Consider the following 15,901-nt stretch of genomic DNA (forward strand, 5'->3'; position numbering starts at 1 on the left):
TAAATAAGCCTGTTTTTCAAAATCATGCAATTGTAAAAATATTATTGAAAAAAAAAAATGTGTGTTGCAGAAAGCTATATAGTTTTAGTACATGTCGAGTCTGAGCTTTAGAGAGACTTGTCTTTTCTCATCTCATCATCCTTGACCTCGCCCATGTTGTAATGACACAAATCTGTCTGAAAATATCTGCATCATATACACAGACAAATTATTTAAGTAAATTTTTAGGTAAATTATACAAGCCACCATGGAAAGATTTTAGGAGGAAATATTTTGAAGATCCATTAAAGAGCCGATTTTGTGAAGATCGTCTTTGATGGTAAGGGTTTGAAGTTGGATGAAAAAGTGCTGATCACAAACATGAATATTAAATATTCATATCTTTGAGGAAACCAGATCCCAACTTAAATACGAAATATGCTCATTTATTCAAAATTTAATATCTAAATAAAAATAAATCACAGAAATGGTAGTCAACACAACATAAACAATATCCATTTCAATCATGAATACTTTAGTCTTATTTTACACGTGAGGACATACTGTACACTATCTTCTGTGAGGTTTGCAATAAATACACATTTGGTCAGAAAATGAGGAAAGGGGATTCATAAGAAACATCGCTTACCATCGGGTCTACTACAGAGTCACTGTCAGGTAAACAACACGTTTCATTTGTAAAAACAAGATCTATCAAATGTTTTAACTTTTTCTGCAATCCATCCAGAGCAGAGTTCAGAAAGTTAAGAAAGTATCAAGATCCCAACATCACTAAACCATCAGCTGATTATCAAACATCAACAGCTAGCTGTGAGTAGTGTCAGAGGGTGTATTTGAAGGTTAAGAGACCACTCTCCCCCAGGTCCCCCCCCCCCTCTCCCTCAAGGCCCCCCCCCTCTCCCCCAGTTCCCCCCCCTCTACATCCGTTCCCTCCCCTCTCTTCCCCAGGTCCCTCCCCCCTCTCCCCCAGGTCCCCCCCCTCTCCCACAGGTCCCTCCCTCTTTCCCCCAGGTCCCTCCCCCCTCTCCCCCCCGGTCCCTCCCTCTTTCCCCCAGGTCCCCCCCCCCCCTCTTCCCATAGGTCTCCCCCTCTCTCTCCCAGATCTCATCCACTCTTCTCACAGCTGGGCTGTTCCCTGCCCTCCTTCCTCGTGTCTCTCTGACCCTCTGAGTTCTTACTGGCCATGTCGGACCTCAGATCACTAACCGCCGCCCTCAGAGCTTTGAGCCGGTCCAGTCGTGGGTTTGGTTCCCTCTGACCCCTGCCCTCTGACCCCAGCGAACTGAGGGAGCGCATGGAAGCCAAGCTACGCCCCTTGTTGGCCACACCCTTGCGTGGCATCGTCATGGTACCGGGGTTTCCTTGGCGCTCAGTGTCTCTGATGACCTCACACAGGTAGCGGGCGAGGTCCTGGCTGGACAGGGAGAGGGAGAGGTGAGGGCGGCGGAGGGCGAGCGGGGTGGGAAGGCCCTCGCTCTCCGAGGGGGGCATCGCCAGGCGCAGGGCGATGGCCGCGCTGCCATTGGCCGTCCCGTTGGTCTTGTTGCCGGGCGGTTTGTTCTGCGGGTAGATGATGCATTGTGGGTAGCTGTACCTCATAGACTGGGCCGGGCTGGGCTGCAGGGACCTTTGGAGCTCCACCATGTTGAAGGCATTCTGAGGAACGAGGGATTTAAATGGAAAGTGGTTGCAAGCGAAATATAGAGAGAGAAAATAGAGAGGGAGAGAGAAGAGAGGGAAGCGAGAGAAGGTTGTCAGAGAAGAAGAAAGAGGTAGTGAGTTAGTCCACTTCAGCTGAGAGCAGTGCCGTCTAAAAGACGTTGCTGGCAGTTACACCATTGATTGCCCCTGTAATTAATTATCTGATTGGAGAGAGAGAAAACTGCTATTAGCAGCAGATTCAGAACAGATAGAGGCATTAAGGCTTAATGCTATCTACCAAGTTTAATTTCCACTAATTAACTTCCGCTCCTAAATCTCCTGAGATCGAGTGGTGACTCCAGGAATCCAACAACATCCCTTTTCAACTGGGACAAAAACATCTACTCTTCAAGCTTTGCTCGATTCTTACATCAGCTGTTTTCTCCCGAGGCTTGCCCAATGCGATGTACAGGACTACAGTGTACAGTACAATAGAAGAAGAAAGTTGTGCAATATCACATGAGCGTGTGTGTGTGTCACCTGGTCCTGCTCCCCCCCGCCCTCCTCGTCGTAGTTGAGGACGTTCTCCCGGATGTCCTCCCATTCTCCCTGGGGAGCAGACACGTGGTACACCCCCTCCTTCAGCCCCTTGTGCCTCCTCCAGCACGAGTACAGGAACAGGCCCAGCGTCAACACTGGGGGGGGGGGGGCACCAGACAAGGGTCAGGGGGGCTCGACATTCACGCCTTCACATTCCAGTCACATCCTGTACACATCAGGCTTCATCGTACAATTGAAATGCGAATAAATGAATGTATGAATAAATGAATGAATTTATGAATGGCAGTTCTTCTCTAGACCTTTCCTTCTAAAGAGTTCTCGAAGAGACACAATCCCGAGGCACGTAAACACATTCCTCTAAGGGTTATCAACTGCAGTAGGGGCTGTGAAGAAACAGACAAGGAGAAGGGCTGGGAAAGAGCTCTAATCAATCGCATCTACTGTCTGAATTATGCAGCATGCTGCAGTGACCTTTACCGTCCATTCAACCTAATAGTTTATTTTTTCTCCCAAGCCATCTGCCATGCCTACTCAGCCCCCCACCCCCCCACCCCTTCTTATTGGTGTCTCTGACTGGTGTCTCTGACTGGTGTCTCTGACTGGTGTCTCTGACTGGTGTCTCTGACTGGTTCTTAGTTGTCTGTCTTCGTCGCAGAGGTTTTATCTTGTGTCTGATGTTTGAACAACTGGAAAGTCACTTCCAAGTAGCTCCTCAGGCTAGTCAGGGAGCTTCCATCAGAACAGACGAGCCTGTGATGAAGGGCTGGGTGGGATGGACCTCAGAGGTAGTGGATAGGGTGACAAGGCTCTATCTCAAACATCAACCGCTGATCAAGATCTGGGACAGGACTGACTTGATCAAAAATACGCTCCTTCCTAAAAAAAAAATTAAAAGGCAGTTATTTCTGTGTACTTTCTATTTCTATATCTGATCAAAGTAACCTCAGAACTTTGTTCTGGCCTGTGTTTCCTGCGGTTACTCAGAGCGACACTGCGTTTCCTGCGGTTACTCATGTCTCTCTCTCACACACACACCTGTATGGCTGTTTTATCTGCCTGTTGCGAAGGGAAACTTGACCTCTACAACAACTGATCGTGATAGAGCCAGCGCCATGATACATCTACAGAAGAATCAATAGCTTTCAGGGCAGAGAGCAACCACAGCAGCCTGCCATTAATCCATAGTGATGATCTCCTCCTCTCTGCCCGATAAAGGTTTGAAGACAGCTGCGTCGGTTTTGGAAGGACTGCTGCACTAGTATGGAGATCAATTTGCCGTGAAAACAGAACATCTACTGTGTTGTTTTTTATCAACATGAGAATCGGGATGGTGGGAGTGAACGCAGAGGTGAGATGGGATGAGATTGTCTGATTTTATTAAAAAATAAAATAATTTTGGTACAACAATACAGGCACTTTGAACACCATCTACAGTGACTTTGTATTTCACTACACAAAATACAAGCTGCTAAATCTTATGCTGTGTTCACACCGAACGCGAACCGAGTTTTTTTTCGTCGTCAACCATGTCCGAAATGACTACTATAAACGAATCCGAAATAGTAGGGGTGGTAATCTTTTGGTACCTCATGATTCAAATAGATTCTTGGGGTCACGATTCGATTAAAAATCTATTCATGATTTTTCCAAGACAAAAACAAAACATATATATATATAAAAATATATATCGATAAATCGATTTTTGAAATTTGTGAATCGATGTGAATCACTAGAAGACTGCATCCTGATTCGTATGCAAATCGATTTTTTCCCCCACCCCTATGAAATAGGGTCATATTGCAGAGGATGCCCACAGACAGCTAGAATACTCTTGCCCTCAATTTCTTCTAAAACGTCAGTGACGTCAACATTGATAAACTTTTGCGACACAGCGAAAGTAAAAAATGTTCAACTCTGAAAGAAGCAATGGACGCAAATTCACGTATTTGCATTGACTTTCCATGCAATCTCGCCGCGCGAAAAATGTGCCTTGCGTTCGGTGTGAATGCAGAAAGTCTTCTGAGAGCTTGGGCCCATGCAGCCCTGGGTCTGACTCATGTTGTGCTTCCAGGCCAGCTGGAATCTTAACGGCTATGCAAAATGCAATAATGGATTCACTTCGATAGGGGGCAGAGGAAGTGATGGGGCCACAATTTAATTTAGCAGCAGTCTGTCCACCAGTCTGGAGAGTATGTGCAGAACGTCTGCCGGGGTATATTGGAGGCATGTTTATTATGCCATGAGATCTTTTTCATTTTCTTTCTCTCATTCACTCTTTCTCTCTTTTTCTCTCTTTGCCAGGGTGATAAAAGTAGGCATGGATGTTTCCATGACGATAGCTAATAACTTCCAACATGAGATATTTCAATAGGCCTCCCGTGCTATTCTCACAGGACTCCTACAGCATCAGACCTGTGGATTAGAGAGCAACTACTCCACTTCCTATCTGGATACTGTACGTCTAATGAACACCTATCTATGCATGAGCTGAACTCTTGAGAGCATCACCACAAAAGCCTCCACTGCCTCTTTTGAAAGAGACTAAAGGATTCATGTGTGACTCAGGAGGTAGGTGTGAGTGTAGCCTGCCTCAAATGCCTACAGGACTCCGCTGGTTGAGCATGCAACACCCGAATCTCCATGAACGATGCCATAGTTATCTTTGTATTCATTATCAAATATTGAGGAGCGGTTTATCTGTTTCTCGCAGGGATCGGCTGTGTCAGAATAACAGATGTGCTAATACTGGCCTTGACTCGGGGGAAGGGTTCAGGCCGTTACAGCATGGGGCTAGTGTATTAGATCGGCCAACCGTTTTATATCCCTGCCTGCGACAGAGAGACTCATAAACAGAACTGTGCCCCCTAAGAGAGCCCTTTGAGAAAGACACAGGGACACACACACACACACACAGACACACACACACACACATCCACACACAGACACACAGACACAGACAGACAGACACACACGCACAACACACACACACGCACGCACAACACACGCGCACACTAACAATAGCACACACACCGAAAGACCACAAACAGATAACACAAAGAAAACTGCAGTTATTTAGACCCATGCAGGTTGTAGAGCAGAAACAGATTGACAAGGAAATATGAGCAAGGGAAGCATAACAACAGATCAGCCTGACAGCCGGGCAGGGTGGGGGGGGGAGGGAATGAAAGAGGGGTTAGTGAAGAGAAGGCTGTGAAGTCGGGCTGCTGATGCATCTGAGTCACTTCAAATCAGAAAAGACAGTGAGGAAGAGGGAAGGAGGAAGACGAGAACAACCATCCACATGGACAGTAGAACTGATGATGATGATGATGCGGATGATGATGATGTCGATGGCGGGGGGGGGGGGGGTGTGGTCAGAGGGCCGGTCCGCCGGTCACCACAGGTAGAAGAGGACGTAGTCCACGTAGCTACCTAGGAAGGCCAGCACACAGATGCTGATGGCAAACATGGAGCTCAGGCTCAGACTGCTTCCCTCCTGGTTGTGGGACAGAGCCAGGGCCAGCTCGCAGTGGCGCCCCCTGTAGCCCGCGCTGCAGTGGCACGAGTAGCGTGAGGGCGAGTGGGCCACGCAGGTGCCGTGGCGACAGGGCCGGCTGGCGCAAAGCGTGTACACGCACGTCTTCCCGCCCGAGGGGCTGTCCTTGGTCATGTGACCCGGAGGGCACCTGTGGAGAAAGAGGAGGGGGTAGGGGGGGAGGGAGGGACGGAGGAGGAGGACGAGAGGAGACAGAGGGAGGAGGAGAAGGAGAGGGGGGCGGGAGGAGGGAAGGGCGGAGGGAGAAAGAGGAGGAGACAGAGTATAAGTGTACGGTGTAAGGTGTTAGGAGATCACAATGAGCAACCTTCACCAAACTGACACACACTCTCTCTCTCTGTGTGTCACTCTCTGTGTCTCTCTCTCTGTGTCTCTCTCTGTGTCGCTCTCTGTGTCTCTCTCTCTGTGTCTCTCTCTCTGTGTCTCTCTCTCTGTGTCTCTCTCTGTGTGTCTCTCTGTCTCTCGCTCTCGCTCTCTCTACTCTATTTCTCTTTCTGTGTTTCTGCCTACAATGAATCATCATTTACGTAACATACCATTTCCCTCTGATAGGCTTTCATACAATTTCTCTGGTCTGTTTTGTTCTTTTCCTCTGCCTTTCTCCCTGATGGAGGACTGGTCAGACTACACAGCCCTCTCAGCGGGGGTCTGACCCAGAAATGGTTTTCTGTGTGTGTGTGTGTGCCCGTGTTTGTGTGCCTGTGTGTTTGCCTGTGTGTGTGTGCCTGTGTGTATGTGCCTGTGTGTGTGTATGCCTGTGTGTCTGTTCAGTTTCAAGGGTAACATAATATTCCTGCATCACCAAGCGATGCCACTAGCTTTTCCTGCCGTTCCGTGTGCCCAGTGCAGTACCTGCACTCATGGTGCCTCCACAGGTCCAGGCAGATGAAGGGCGGAGAGCACTGGTGGTCCCTGCAGGCGCGGGAGGGGCACCCAGGGGAGGTCCCCTGAGAGCTGGCCACCTGGACCCCCTCAGACTGCAGCGGGGACAGGGACAGGGGCCTGCCACTCAGCCTCACGTCCCTCACACAGCCTGGAGGACAGATGAAGAGAGGGAGAGGGAGAGAGAGAGAGAGAGAGAGAGAGAGAGAGAGAGAGAGAGGGGGGGGGGGGGGGATAGAGTGAGAGAAATATAGAAAGAGGTTAAGTAAAGTTCCATTGGCAGATGTGAAACTAGGACACCAGTCCTTAGACTGGAGCTTTAGGAAAACAAACCACAGCCTCGCAAACACAGAGGTAGAGGACACACATGTATACTCACACGCACTCTGTGCAAACACGACACACTGCATTCACACAAACTGCACAGACACACACACAAACACACACAAACAGCCCCAGGCTGAGCTATCAGTACAGCCCTCCTCGGTCTCACTGGGGATTTTGCCCTCATTTGTGTGCTGACCCTCTGTGACCCTTTGGGCAAGACCAGGTGGACCACATCGCCCCTTCATCACATCCCCACAGCTCTTCATCATCTACACACTCAGAATATCAGGCCTATTTCCACCGTTTTATGGACACATTTCTTAATATAAAATCCATCAGCCAAGGTCAGTCTACACCGTTTCTCCAGTAGACCAACACAGTCTCTCCAGTCATGAAGGATGCATGCCCATGTGTTTCATCCTGGCCCTGACTTCAGAAGGGCTAGAAAATGAACTGAATCTGGGGTCTTAATCCTTTCATAAACATCGAAAAGGCCATGTGGGGCAATTTAAGTGACGTACGAGAATCGACTTCTTTTCACAACGCAACAATCCATCCATATATCCATCCATCCGATCCTCTGTCTCACCCTTCTTTTGTCCCGACATCCATCCTCTACTGATCCATATTTCAATCCATCCATCAATCCCTCCCTCCCTCCCCCCTTCCCTCCCTCCCCCCCTCCCTCCCTACCCAGGAAGCTGTGGTTGTGTGCGGAGGGGAGGGCGTTTCCCAGCATCACCACAGACGGGTCTATGATGAGCTCCTGGCTGCGCCCTGCAGAGGCCGACGCCTCCCGCCCCCCGCCGCCCCCGTCCAGCCTCAGGGTGAACTCTCTGCCGCTGCGATCCAGCTCCACAAGGTGCCACTCCCCGTCGTCAAGGCGATGGAGAGGCAGCGTCAGGTTGTAATCTCCATCGCCTAGGTTGTACAAGACGCACAGCAGTCCCTGGTACACCTGAGGAAAACACACACCCATTACTGAGTGCTGGTCAACCCTGACAGACCTGACGAGAACACACACCCATTACTGAGTGCTGGTCAACCCTGACAGAACTGACGAGAACACACACACACACACTGCCAGTACTAAAGCAGTATACACAGTACCCAGTAGAACATGGAAGTATGATGAACACAGACCCCATTGATATGCGTGTGTGTGCGCGCGCGTGTGCATTCATCCCGAAAGCTTCCATTCATGAGAAACGACTCTAAACCAAGCAGGAAAGTGTTAGGTTTAATTATTGTTTCAACTTATCTACTCGACACAGTAATGAAAGACAATATTGGAAAGCTACAGCAAACATTATTGGCTTGGAGTCTCCTGGAATGAAAGAATATCATGCATAACATCTGAAGGAACTGCGACTGAAAACACACACGGCCACTAACACACACACACACACACACACACACCCTGGTCTGGCCCTGGGGAAGCTAGAGACTACACATGTCCAGTCCTTAATTGGACACAGTGAGGCAGAGATAATTCAATAGAGTGGTTAATGTATTCGGTCCCAGCCGCTTTCACTACTGCCCCCTCAGCATGTTCATCTGAACAATGCTACCGAGTTTATTCTATGACTTAACCCCCCCACACACACACACACAATGTAGTGGATGTAGGCAGTCCTGCTGACTTCCTCTCTCCAGTCCTCAGCTCAAGAGAACAAAAGACAATGGCTCACATCAATGTCAAGGCCAACTTCTGCACCACCAGCACCTCTGCACCCCCGGCACCGTGCTGCTGTATTGTTCAGCAGGCACACTGAACACTGGAGCTCACCACCCAAGACAAACTACTCCTTGTCTCCCCATCCTATTTTTCTATCCAACTTCTCGTACATCTGAAATAAAGTTCTGTCTATGCCCCGTGGAGGAAGGTAAACCCCTGTAGTATACGGACATCGCATTTCACCACAATTAATTCCCAAAGTGGACTCGAAGCTCGAGAGGCTTAATGGTAGGCTGTGCAACCTCAAAACCACTTTCAAGGGCATCATCATTCGGGAAACATTTCTTCTCTAAAGTACAGACGTCATCCGCGGGTCTCTGGGTCCGTCTGGGGAACAAGGCCTCTCTAACCTTGTGAATGTCTGCTCATTTCTTCGGTGAGCAGTTCGATTATCATCCCCATTCATGGAGAGCGACAGGCTGGAGGGGAAGGCTTGCCGTGTGTGTGTCTGTTCAGCAGCACCCTTGCACACGGCAGACAGCACACACCAGCTGTTCCAGTTCCACTGGAAGACATGGTTCACACTGGCACCTGCTGACTGAACCAAGCCGACATGGTTGTCCTCAGTGCCGGCTGGAGAGAGGAAAGCTGGCTGAAGAGAGGAGGGCCGGCTGGAGAGAGGAGGGCCGGCTGGAGAGAGGAGGGCCGGCTGGAGAGAGGAGGGCCGGCTGGAGAGAGGAGGGCCGGCTGGAGAGAGGAGGGCCAGCTGGAGAGAGGAGGGCCAGCTGGAGAGAGGAGGGCCGGCTGGAGAGAGGAGGGCCGGCTGAGAGAGGAGGGCTGGCTGGAGAGAGGAGGGGTGGCTGAAGAGAGGAGAGCCGGCTGGAGAGAGGAGGCCCGGCTGAGAGAGGAGGGCTGGCTGGAGAGAGGAGGGCGGCTGGAGAGAGGAGGGCTAGCTGGAGAGAGGAGGGCTAGCTGGAGAGAGGAGGGCCGGCTAGAGAGAGGAGGGCCGGCTGGAGAGAGGAGGGGTGGCTGAAGAGAGGAGAGCCGGCTGGAGAGAGGAGGGCCGGCTGAGAGAGGAGGGCTGGCTGGAGAGAGGAGGGGTGGCTGAAGAGAGGAGGGCCGGCTGAGAGAGGAGGGCTGGCTGAGAGAGGAGGGCTGGCTGGAGAGAGGAGGGCCGGCTGGAGAGAGGAGGGCTGGAGAGAGGAGGGCTGGCTGGAGAGAGGAGGGCTGGCTGGAGAGAGGAGGGCTGGCTGGAGAGAGGAGGGCCGGCTGGAGAGAGGAGGGCCGGCTGTGACACACAGGCAAAAAGAGAGCGGTGAAGGGATCCTGCTCTGTTGTTTTCCTGACTTCCTATACCCTGTATATCTCTCTCTCCCTCCCTCCCTCTCTCCCTGCCAGCCTGTCTCATGGATGTGTGAGAGGGACAGGTTGAGGAGCAGGCTGGTAGAAGGGAAGGGACATGAACAGGACCGGGAGCGTCCGGGAGTGACAGCCCGCAGCAGAGCAGTTAGAACCCAGGTGCTGCTGACAGCCTGTCACTCGGACACGCGCATGTCACATCTCTCCTGCTCGTTAGAGCTGTGGGAGTGTGAAGGGTGTGTGTGTGTGTGTGTGTGTGTGTGGCAGTGTGTGTCTGTTCCATCTGGCCCCTCTCAGAAGAAGTCAGACTTCCTGTCTGGTGAAGAGGCAGAGCAGCTTCAGCTACACGCCAATCCAGCGTCTTGCTTCCCAAAGCCACCGAATCAAACCTCCATACGAGCCATCAGCGACGACAGACGAGACCTTCTATGCAGAACAACACACCCACAGTGGAACACGAGCTTCTCATTTACATTTCAGTGTTTAATAATGAAATGTACTTTTAACATGAAATGTTAAAAAACCGGGGACTAAAATAATCTTGGTGGTGAGTTTCTGACAGCAGTGTCTCAGAGCAGCCAAAGGCCTTCCACCACCGAGACTTACATAAGTCACTCCACAGCCCCCTCAGTCTCCACCCTCCTGTCTCCAACCCCAGCATTAACCACTCCGTCAACGCGTCTGGCCTTCATCACAGACACCCTTCAGCTGAGGAATAATAACCACACAAAGCCAAGGAGACTGCTGAGAGGAGAGGGAGGAAGAGGAGAGGGAGGAAGAGGAGAGGGAGGAAGAGGGGGAACAGAGAGGAGGAGAGGGAGGAAGAACAGAGAGGAGGAGAGGGAGGAAGAGGAGAGGGAGGGAGGAGGAGAGGGAGGAAGAGGAGAGGGAGGAAGAGGGGGAACAGAGAGGAGGAGAGGGAGGAAGAACAGAGAGGAGGAGAGGGAGGGAGGAGGAGAGGGAGGAAGAGGAGAGGGAGGGAGGAGGAGAGGGAGGAAGAGGAGAGGGAGGAAGAGGGGGAACAGAGAGGAGGAGAGGGAGGAAGAACAGAGAGGAGGAGAGGGAGGGAGGAGGAGAGGGAGGAAGAGGAGAGGGAGGGAGGAGGAGAGGGAGGAAGAGGAGAGGGAGGAAGAGGGGGAACAGAGAGGAGGAGAGGGAGGAAGAACAGAGAGGAGAGGGAGGGAGGAGGGAGGAAGAGGAGAGGGAGGAGAGGGGGAACAGGAGAGGAGGAGAGAACAGAGAGGAGGAGAGGGAGGAAGAGGAGAGGGAGGGAGAGGGAGGAAGAACAGAGAGGAGGAGAGGGAGGAAGAGGAGAGGAGAGGGAGAGGGGGAACAGAGAGGAGGAGAGGGAGGAAGAACAGAGAGGAGGAGAGGGAGGGAGGAGGAGAGGGAGGAAGAGAGAGGAGGAGAGGGAGGAGGAGAGGAGAGGAAGAGGAGAGGGGGAACAGAGAGGAGGAGAGGGAGGAAGAGGAGAGGGAGGGAGAGGGGGAACAGAGAGGAGGAGAGGGAGGAAGAGGAGAGGGAGGGAGAGGGGGAACAGAGAGGAGGAGAGGGAGGAAGAACAGAGAGGAGGAGAGGGAGGGAGGAGGAGAGGGAGGAAGAGGAGAGGGAGGGAGGAGGAGAGGGAGGAAGAGGAGAGGGGGAACAGAGAGGAGGAGTGCGGCAGTGAGTCAGCACCACAGAGCACCGCCGCCTTTTTCTTTTCACCGAAACCTTCCGATGGAAGCGACTACCCAGCGGTTGCTCGTTAGCTGGCATGCTACCAAACCAAACCTCCCGTCCTCTCCCTCCCGGTCAGGCTGTGTGTGGGGTCCTGCCTCGCTCACCACTCACCTCCAGACGCAGGAACTCACTCTGCTCCTGGGACAGCAGACTGAGGATGACGCCGCCCGCAGACCGGGTCCGGACCAGCGCCTGGAATCTGGTCTGGCGGGCCGACAAGGCCCACTGCAGCTGGTACTGGACATGACTCCGCCCATCCAAGGAAAACGCTGGCGATTCTGTCAATCAGAAGGCCACGCAACACGCCCAGTCAATCCACCTGTCTGGTGAGACGGGCTGCGACTGTGACCTGGCACTGGGACTAAATGAAATGCTCACAGCCCTGTGAAGGCAATCTACAGATGGAGGCAAACACAGTGGAAAAGCTGTTCCCGCCATGAATGATTCATCGGTTTACAGCTCCGCAGATCCAATTTGATCTGCGCATTCGGATATGCGGCATATAGCCTTGGGTCCCTTTGGACGATGCCCATAGACACACATCGAGACGTGACAGGAGGTACCTTGCTCACACTGGGCTCCTGTATAGCCCGCCTCACACTGGCAGCTGTGGGAGTTCCACTCGCCCAGACAGCGCCCCCTGGTGCCACAGGAGGGGACTCCCATGTTCAGGCAGCTGGCGTCAGTCAGGGAACATCCTGGGACAGTGCCTGAGGACTCTGCGGGAGAAGCCAAGTCGTAGAGCTGAGGAGAGGAGAGAGAGGAGGGGGAAGGGAGGGAAGGAGAGAAGAGGAGAGAAGGGGGGAGACAGGAGAAGAAAGTAAAGTATGGGAGAGGTCGGGAGAGGAGGAGATATATGGAGAGGAGAGAAAAGGAGAGGAATAAGAATGAAGACGCATCAACAGCATGGATATTAAATAATTGACAGTGTACTCCCTGATAGCCTTGGGGTGAACATCGGATCAGGGGTCTTGAGGTGTGAAAGAGAGACAGAAGGAGGAAGCGAAAACTTGGAAGGAGCTGCTGAAGCATGCTCCAGCTGACCTGGAAGCACAGCCACGAGAGCTTCCATCTATATTCCTATTGAACTCCAGCGCCAAAAGCTACTTTCCAGCTAATCAGCTGCCCAAACACGCCAGGAGAACGAAGCAATCCTAATGCAGTCTCTGCATCTCTTCTGGGCTGAGGGGGAGCAAACAGGAGTGTCTGTGTACCTGGGTGTCCACAGCCAGGTTGCGGATGCAGCCGGTGAAGTGTTTGTGCTGGAGCTGGGGGTACTCGTAGGAGAGGTTCTCCTTCACCCCTCCCAGCTGGAGCACCAGGCTGCCGTCCAGGAACCTGAGGACGGGAGACAAGACAACGTCAACATGGTGGGGGGTGGGGGTGGAGGTGAGGGTGGGGTGTGTGGGGGTGGAGGTGAGGGTGGGGGTGGGGGAGGTGAGGGTGGGGTGTGTGGGGGTGGAGGTGAGGGTGGGGGTGGGGGAGGTGAGGGTGGGGGTGGGGGAGGTGAGGGTGGGGTGTGTGGGGGTGGAGGTGAGGGTGGGGGTGGGGGAGGTGAGGGTGGGGTGTGTGGGGGTGGAGGTGAGGTTGGGGTGTGGGTGTGGTGTGTGGGGGTGGAGGTGAGGGTGGGGTGTGTGGGGGTGGAGGTGAGGGTGGGGGTGGAGGTGAGGTTGGGGTGTGGGTGTGGTGTGTGGGGGTGGAGGTAAGGGTGGGGTGTGTGGGGGTGGAGGTGAGGTTGGGGTGTGGGTGTGGTGTGTGGGGGTGGAGGTGAGGGTGGGGTGTGTGGGGGTGGAGGTGAGGTTGGGGTGTGGGTGTGGTGTGTGGGGGTGGAGGTGAGGGTGGGGTGTGTGGGGGTGGAGGTGAGGTTGGGGTGTGGGTGTGGTGTGTGGGGGTGGAGGTGAGGGTGGGGTGTGTGGGGGTGGAGGTGAGGGTGGGGGTGGAGGGTGGAGGTGAGGGCGTGGGGGCTAACCTGTCCTTATTGGGGGTCACTCCCCTGGCCTCACAGGAGGAGCGGTCCTCTGTCATGGCCCAAGTTTCCACGCCTTCTGTCTCCATGACGATGGCGCTGGAGCAGCGGTCCAAGGTGAAGCGCACTTCCTGAAAGCAGGAGAGAGGCTGCAGGTTGATGCACTTTTCAAAGTTGGAGTCAAATATTATATAAAGGAGCTGATTCCCTGCCATGGTATCAAACAGTCTGTCTGAATGAGCACATTGTCCCCAGCCTCACAAGGTAGATGACACAAGTGTGTGTGTGTGTGGGTGTGTGCGTGCAAAGAGTATGTACCTTACTGTTACTTCTAACATCCAATCGATGCCAGCGTCGGTCCGCTACATTGGCTTGCAGCTGCATGACCAGGGTTCCAGATCCATGGTTGATCTTCAGGATGGGGTTTCCACCAATCAGCTCTGAGGAGGTCAACATCATCATCACCACAATCGCAATGACACCATCATTATTATCATCATAAACACCATCTTCACCCCCATCATCATCACCACACTACAATTAGCAAGCCAAACTGAGTTCAGCTAAACTACGATTGGACAGGGAATTTGGGGAGGGATTAGAATGTCAGCGTTCTGTCACCAAGGCTACAGCATCACTTCAACTCTGAATATGGCAAATGGACTGTATTACATTTGACTGAAAGAGACAATTATATTGCTGATCGCAATTATTTCTGAGACAATTAATTGTACAGCGACATTTGGAATTGTCACAGGTCTACCATCATAATCACCACCACCATCATCATCTGGTTAATGACTCTTCTAGACTGATCAGCGTTCATGAGGGGTGGAGCTTAAGCTGTGTTGCCATAGCGACGTAGCCAGGATGTCTAGCCTGGTCTGTCCTAACCCTGTCTCCTCCAGCCCAGTCTTGTACAGTAGATTCAAAACAATGTTTTACGTGACAAATGATCACTTGTGAACAGCCTAAAAAAAGAGCAAATTCAAATGACCACCCTAACTCAATCTATCCCCCTAACGGTGTGTTCTGCAAAGTTTGCTGACAGTACAACAGTAGACCAACGCAGCTACAGGCGTAAAAGCTGTGTACCGGAATAGCCTAAACCTTGTTGGTGCTACCATGGTGACCACGACCCCGCCCACCTATAGCCATGTAGTCCTCCGGGTCTCCTGGCAGCAGGGTGGCCAGGGGCCCCGTGTAGAGCAGCAGCCCGTCCTCGCCCTCCGTCAGGAACTCCACGGAGACCAGGCTGTCCACGCACGGCATCATGGGAGGAAACCAGGCGTAGCCGTTACCGAGGAAACGCCGCCTGGTCTGCTGGCATTCCGGACCCTCGTACAGTGGCGGGCACTGGCACCTGGGCACACACACGCACACACACGCAGGAAAGAGAGATGTTAAGCTGTGTGATAGTAAGAGTTTTCATTGAGACTCTGTAACTATATTTCCAAGGTCAAAAGGTCACTGTGAACTTCATACAGTTCTTTATGACATGGGTCGAACACAGTAAGGAGACGGTAGGATCTTGCTTAAGTTGCGATGATAGTTATAAATCCCTTTCAAGGATGGAAGATGTAGCATTCAAAGTGAACATGTACAACATCACAGATCTGACACCTCAATCGGATCTGTCTCTGCTCGAACGTAAAGAAACCTGGAGGGATAAAAGCAACTGCTTGCAGTCTACTTGCTTGCAAAAGCTTTCATGTAGATAGAATGATACTTGCATGGTATTGTACAAAGCACTTTATATTCAATTATACATCAATGGATTCATGATCAGAGTGCAGAATAAATACAGTTCTCTCATTCACATGTTCTCTCTCAGCTCCTTCAAACCCTGCAACCAACTCCCCCCTCCGCTGCTCTGCACATTACTTAGATTTCCTCTGTTAGTACATAATGAATGATAGCTCTTCTGCCTGCCTGTCCGGCCCACTCCAGCCTCTTCAGGGTGGCCGTGCAGCAGGCCTGTGTGGGTCCTTTGGTGTGGAGGGTTTCCAGATCATGTGTGTGTTGGTGAGCCGGCTGTGATTACAGAGTGAGTGCTCCAGGGCTCTGGGTGATTAGGAGGATGGCAGGACGGCAGGTTGCAGGTCTGCACATCAGGCATCGTGGTAAATAGTAATCAGTGAAAAGCTATAGCTTTGTCCACGAAGAGACGTGCGCAGTGTGGGAGTAGAGAGGACTCCACTTCAAACAA

At 52.2% G+C, this 15,901-nt stretch overlaps 1 protein-coding gene across 1 annotated transcript in view; it reads right to left on the reverse strand.

Annotated features, from left to right (window-relative positions):
* Window positions 1–1,098: 1,098 nt before the first annotated feature.
* The window catches only part of LOC124464746 (neural-cadherin-like), a 58,184-nt gene continuing 43,381 nt past the window's right edge, over window positions 1,099–15,901 (reverse strand). The window contains exons 23-33 of the mRNA XM_047016568.1: window positions 14,841–15,055; window positions 14,011–14,132; window positions 13,696–13,823; window positions 12,941–13,064; window positions 12,290–12,470; window positions 11,838–12,004; window positions 7,661–7,925; window positions 6,611–6,791; window positions 5,635–5,888; window positions 2,182–2,336; window positions 1,099–1,656 (exon numbers count right to left, since the gene is read on the reverse strand). Coding sequence (XP_046872524.1) covers window positions 1,105–1,656; window positions 2,182–2,336; window positions 5,635–5,888; window positions 6,611–6,791; window positions 7,661–7,925; window positions 11,838–12,004; window positions 12,290–12,470; window positions 12,941–13,064; window positions 13,696–13,823; window positions 14,011–14,132; window positions 14,841–15,055 — 2,344 coding nt within the window. The 3' untranslated portion in view covers window positions 1,099–1,104. The remainder of the gene's footprint in view (window positions 1,657–2,181; window positions 2,337–5,634; window positions 5,889–6,610; window positions 6,792–7,660; window positions 7,926–11,837; window positions 12,005–12,289; window positions 12,471–12,940; window positions 13,065–13,695; window positions 13,824–14,010; window positions 14,133–14,840; window positions 15,056–15,901) is intronic.

This window comes from Hypomesus transpacificus, unplaced genomic scaffold (assembly GCF_021917145.1).
Source record: "Hypomesus transpacificus isolate Combined female unplaced genomic scaffold, fHypTra1 scaffold_414, whole genome shotgun sequence".
NCBI lineage: Eukaryota > Metazoa > Chordata > Actinopteri > Osmeriformes > Osmeridae > Hypomesus > Hypomesus transpacificus.